General features: G+C 35.0%; 1 protein-coding gene across 1 annotated transcript in view; it reads right to left on the bottom strand.

Moving 5' to 3' along the window:
- Positions 1-336: 336 nt before the first annotated feature.
- LOC150084904 (uncharacterized) overlaps positions 337-6298 on the bottom strand; it is a 31702-nt gene continuing 25740 nt past the window's right edge. Inside the window, exon 4 of the mRNA XM_090376388.1 lies at positions 337-537. Coding sequence (XP_090232514.1) covers positions 337-537 — 201 coding nt within the window. The remainder of the gene's footprint in view (positions 538-6298) is intronic.

Raw genomic sequence — 6298 nt, 5'->3', positions numbered from 1 at the left:
GATATTTTTAATGTAAACTTTCAGTTCATATATAAAAATTTCTGAACTTTAGGTACATTGTCAAATATAACTTCACGGAAACATAGATGCTGAACAGCACAGATTATAACAAACGAATGCTTATATTACTAGTTGTCCTGTTTATCAATAAAATTGTATAAAATCTTTATCATAAATGCATATACATACACTGATATTATCAAGAATAAAAAATTACAGTATTTACAAATTTATAAATTATTCACTTGATTCTCGGTTGTTGAGAAAGTAGTGTATAAGCTTTCAACCAGTTTGTGTTCACAAATTTTGTATATTACCAGCATTCACAAAGCAGTCTCACTGAGCTGTCAAAGGGATAGCAGAAGTGCGCTCTCTCTTTAATCTTACAGCTGGATGTACAAGTCTGTGATCAGTACCTAAGTCTGTAGGTGATGAGGAAGAAAAGATTACTGTACCATGCTTGCTATCAGAAATTTTGTCCAAGATCTTTTTGCTTTCCTTCATCTCTTGCATATTTGTGATTGTTGTCTGTATGTTCTAAATAAAAAATATTAAACATGTAATACAGCAAGCAAAACAATGCTTCATTATAAGAACAATCTATTAAACCAGTTTTAGGAAAAAATGTTTCATTTAACATACGCTAACTGTTAATTAGTTTTGATTTCAGGAAAAACTTAATTTAAATTAATTTTCCAAGGCTAGTTAAAACTGATAAAAATTTACAGATAAAATTTTATTGACTTCCAACCAGTGATCATGATCTTTGTTTAAAAGTGTTGTCTGTTTCAGGAGAGTACTATAATTACATAATATTTGTTTTATTTAATTATGCTAATGTCTTTTTTTCACTTATAAGTATTGGTTGGTGATTTTATGTATTTTTGGGGTTAAGTTTGGCACTCTTAAACTTTTGATTCTGGATATGTTGGATCATCAATTTTCTTCTGGGTGTAAATATACATTTAAGTAATTTTACTAAATTCATTTGTACAATAGTGTCAATATTGGAGTGTTTTACAAGAAATTACTGGGGTAGTCCTCTTATTAATTTTTTAATTAATACTAACTATGAATAGGATTTCCAGTCAAGGAAAAAAGGTTATTAATATGCAAGAAAAGAGTGAAAGAAACAACTGAACTGTGAGAATCCTAGCATTAATAGAGTGGTTAGAAGGGCAGTGTCATCTACCATTATCTGTAGTGAGCAGCCAGAGAGAAAACTGGCTACCCAATTTAGTCAACATGTCAAATACAATCTAAAGCCATAGATATGTCAAGAGCAACTGCTCGAGTTCCCCAAACTTCTCTGTCAAATCTTCCAAAGATGAGTAATGCAAGTCAGTGTCAATCACAGGATTGCCACTAACAGAATCCATATTGGTGATTGTTGAATAGATAGGTTAAGAGTTTGCTGTTGATGGATTTCTCCATTACTTTGGAAAGAGCAGAGGTAAGTGCAATGGGATGAGAATTGGAAGGGAAGCATTTGTTACCCTTTTTTAAGAATTGACCATATGAGAGCAAATTTCCCATGAAAAGGAAAAATGCTACTGTAATAATAAAGTGTAAAAAGGAGACAAATTTTCTCAATTTATTCAGTTTTGAGAATAAACTGAGACATGCCATCAAGATTGTTCAGGCTTCTAATGTCCTATCAGAAGACCATGAGAGGGAGTGTGTTTGGTATGGCACAGGATTTGTCTAGATCATAAATATGAGTTAGAAGAAAAGTAGGATGCTAATAATTCAGCTTTGTTTTTACCTGAAGATGCAACAGAACAACGAGACTGTAACAGACGTGGAAATTTAGAATGACAGTAGTTGAGGTTAATAGCCTTTCCAAGATCAGAAGGCTCAACTAACTCTTGGACAAGAAGAAAGTTTTCCCCTCTTAGCCTGTACGATTGGTTAACAACTGTTATAACATCACATAACTTAGAAGTGGCTATACTTCCAATCAACATAACACACCTAAGCTATAGGTTGCATACACTGACAATATTTTTGGATCTGGACTTATACCACTTTCAAAAGCATATACCAAGATATCCACCCCCAAACTGGCAAAAAAAAAAAAAAAAAAAAAAACTTTGGCACCACAAATGTGTATAGAAAACTCATATACACAACTACAGTTCTCAACTTAAATTATCTGCCCAGTGTCAAAGCTGACATGATGGGGGCACTTACTATAAGGGTCCCTGCAAAACTGAAGACCCCAGGAGTTGAACATGGAACTAAGTCAGACTAGGCATATTGTACATTACATATTTGTCACTATTCTCATAACTTTAAAAAAACCATTATTCATTTTCTCTTGCCATACAGGGATGGGGAGAAGAGCATAACCAGAACTGGAAAATATGAGGGTCAATTAATAAAGAATGATCATAATTTTTTTTTTTTTTCACAGCATCCCTTTACTAATCATGTATATTTCAATGGTCCTCTTCAACAACTTCTGACAACTAGAAACATTTTCCATGCAAATCCTTTTAACTTTTGGGGGAAAAAAAAAAAAAAAAATCAAAGGGTGCAAGATCAGAGCTGCAGGGCAGATGAGGAACACATTTTGACATACTGTCAAGTACTTAGCCAGTAATGCTGGCTAAGTACTTGACAGTATGAGCAATGTAAGGTCCTGTAGCAGTCATAGGATATGGCACAATATACTGTAAACCATTCCTTGAATGTCAAAAAAGAGATTACCATAACCTTTCCTGCAGAACCCACAACTTTTGCTTTTTTTTTTATGTTTTGATGATGTAGACTTAGAAACAGCTTTGTTGCTCACTCTGGGTAACAAATGATGAAGCCATGTCTCAGCTGCCATTATCACCTTGGGCAGAACCTCACTATCTTCATTAACCATCTGTTGCAGCTTCTGACAAACTTCCATACGAACTTGCTGTTGCTCAGGTGTGATATGCAAATAGTCCTGAAGAATACCATGCGTGCTTCCTACTGATATTCTCAACATCTCTGCCTTACTGTTATACAATAATCTTCTCTCACAATCACAGAAGCAGTATTTATGGTTTCTGTAGTGAGAGCAGTGGTTGCAGCTCTAGAACTGCCAATTTTTGTGATTAAATCACGTCTATCTGTAAACATTCTAAACCAGCTGAGAGCTATACTATATGGAAGCACGGATTCACGCTTTGGCTGATGTTTTCTTGAGATGAAAACAAAATTTGAGAGCAGTATACTGTTCCTCACATGTCATGTCTCTTGTTAAACAGGCATAAACTTGACTGACAGCCAAGGTCACAATATGCACACTGGTCAACTGCATAGCCCTTGTAATATACAAGTTTTCTTTAGAAAACTTGTATTGCAACTTGTAATTTCAAGCAGGTATATGACATGTACCCTGTTCCTTGATCTGTAATAAAAAAAATGTTGAAAATGATCACAACCTAACTGAGCACATCCAGCATATTTGAAAATAATGCCTGTAACATGTTGGAAGTGATGTGGATTACTGTTTTATGCATTATTTCTAATACAGCTCCACAAAAATAAGGTTAATGGCAACAAATAAAATCGTGGTAGCAACCAAACCTTCCATTTGCTCAACATTTGCATTGTGGATTCAGTCAGTGTTGATCCACTGGTGATATTTCTGGTTTATGTTACCCATCTACGGAGAAATTTAATGGAAAAGTTTGGTGAGACTCAAGCAGTTGCTCTTGACAATTACTGGAAATCCTATCCATAGTTTTGTTGATGATAGATTGCCCATTGCATCTCAAAAAGAGAGATTATACAATCTTTAAGCAAGAGAACTCAGCAATAGACAAATATGAAATGTGACTTACACTCCCTCCTGAAATAATGCTTTAACCAATCTCTTGCTCAGTGAAGTGTCCCAGTAATTCATGGATTATGTCAGGCATATGCCACTGAGAGATTATGGTTGCTGTGGGAAAAAAAAAAAAAAAAAAAAAATTGACCCAGCAATACTAAACAGGTTATTGTAAACCACACTCAATCTTCAGAGGGTGCAGGGGATTTCCGTGTGCTGCATGGGAATTTGTACACCACAGATGAGTATCATGAGAGTGCACATACCCAATAACATAAAACCAGGTTTAACTGAAGAAGAATGTCCATTACTCAACCACAGTAATGGCTTCATTTTCCAGTCTGAAAAGTATTTTGAACAGAAACAGTTTCAATTTCATTACAACTGTATGATATCACCTTTTGTTAGGCAAGCTTCTGTAGTTGCTTGTGTGGACTTGCCACCAGACGCTCCCTAACCTGTGCTAAATGTTCCCCGGTCATAACAGCTAATGTGTGAACACGATTCACAACATTCACATTCTCAGTCTATCTGAACATCTTCACAAGCTTCCATATTGTAATTTTGATGATGCCTCGACTGCAACAAAACTACACCCCGTTTAACGCTGATAATTTGTTCCTGAAAAACAGAGCTTAGCGCTCTGTTTTTCAGGAACGAATTATCAATTTGTACATATAAAATATTCTCCATTACACACATATAATTATATGGTAAGTAACTACATTACATATCAAAATTAAACTTAAAATGCCAATTAAAATCATGAATTTATTAATCCGATGGCCCTGGGCTTCCCAGTTTTCATAACTTTGGTCAATTTTGGGTTGTACTTTGGTGGCCGTATTCCTAGTAAACTAAAAGGGGTTTTACTTTAAAATCCCCGCAGCGTTACCACCCAACAATAAAATGAACAGATCCTTCGCTGCTGAAACCTGTCGTGTTTTTTTCTTCTTTCAATATGAAACTTCTTTTAGGCATTCGTTTCCAAAAAAAGTCGTTTCATCTGTTAAAAACTTGAGAAGCTTAACACCACTTTTCAATAATTTTTAGTTCTTCTTTGAAAGTTTTAGCTCCTTGATCTGCACTTGTGGCTTCTCCCTGGATTTTAGATCTATCTTACCAGCCCTTACTAGCTTTAAATGGTTCCATTTTTTTTTTTTTTTTTTTTAAAGGTGAGCTTTCTTCAGATCATCATATAGTCTAATCGCTTTTTCTTTAATAATATTTAACTTAAGGGAATTGTGCATTGGATATTATCTTCAATAAAATTATTCAGAAGTCTCCATTTCAATTATAATAGCCAGCCTAGTTGCTTGCAGTGGAACAGCTGTCTTTCCCACCGCTAAAATTAATTCTTTCTTTTTTATAATTGTTCTTACAGTTAAACCTGCTAGGCCTAAATTATTGCACACATCCACTTGTTGTTGAATGGAATCGATTCGCTTCAAAACGTATAATTTAATTTTCAAACTCAGTATTTTTCTTACCTTAGTACAGCGTTTCCCAAATTTTCTAAGCTCACGCCTCCCTTGACCTGTAAAATTTTCCCAGCACCTCCCTTGAAGTAAAATATCCATAATTATGCAATTTCTAGTTCTTCGACAAAACTTAGAGTTTCTCCTATTGTGTGTTTTTTACATTTCGCGATTCTGTAAGAAACTTGGTACGATGCTAGCAATGCATTTGATGGAACAAACTATTTTTTTGAAGGTTCGCTTTTGTTTATTAAACTCATGTATATATTTTTTATGTATATATGTTATGTTATGAAAATTACATTTCTGTTAAACTTTTCGCACCTCCCAGTTTGGAAATCGCTGCCTTAGTAGGCTTCGTACCGCGTCCACACGTTCGTTTTTAATTCTTGTCCGAAATTTTAATTCATCTTCGAAAATGTAACTGTGTTGCATTAATTGTGATACAATGTTCGAGTAAACTGTCCGTTACGGACGATGTCTAACACTGTACGGAGTTGATGACTATACTTCAGATAAATGCATATAATGCAAATATTACAAGCAATATACAGTCAGTCCTCGTATAACACGTGTTTACACTACACAAATTCGATCATACACGATTTATAAATAGGGGAACGATATCTTATATAACACGAACTGAATTCACTTATGCACGATTCGCCTGTGTTTACAAGAAATGGCAGCCGAACGCAACACGATAGGAATGAAGAGATTCTGAAAATGTATTTTATGTTTTTTATATCAGTAAAGGGGAAACACATTTCACCATAATAACTTAAAAACCAACACAATTTCAGCTATTGGTATAATCGCAAATGCAATTTTTTTTTTTTTTTTTTTGGTAGTCGTTGGCGCATCGGCTTCTGTGGCCATAATGCACCTCCCAAGGTTTTTGCAGTACTTTGATCCAAGCCCGAGGCGGGATTCGAACCCGCGACCTTTGGGTTGCCAGGCAGGCACTTTACCAAATGCAATTAGATCGAGTTTACTGCCAGTTTATAAC

The sequence above is a fragment of the Mastigoproctus giganteus genome, chromosome 6 (assembly GCF_048544385.1).
Source record: "Mastigoproctus giganteus isolate SK-2022 chromosome 6, ASM4854438v1, whole genome shotgun sequence".
Lineage (NCBI taxonomy): Eukaryota > Metazoa > Arthropoda > Arachnida > Uropygi > Thelyphonidae > Mastigoproctus > Mastigoproctus giganteus.
Note: the sequence above shows the minus strand (reverse complement) of the source record. Positions and strands in the feature narration are given on the sequence as shown.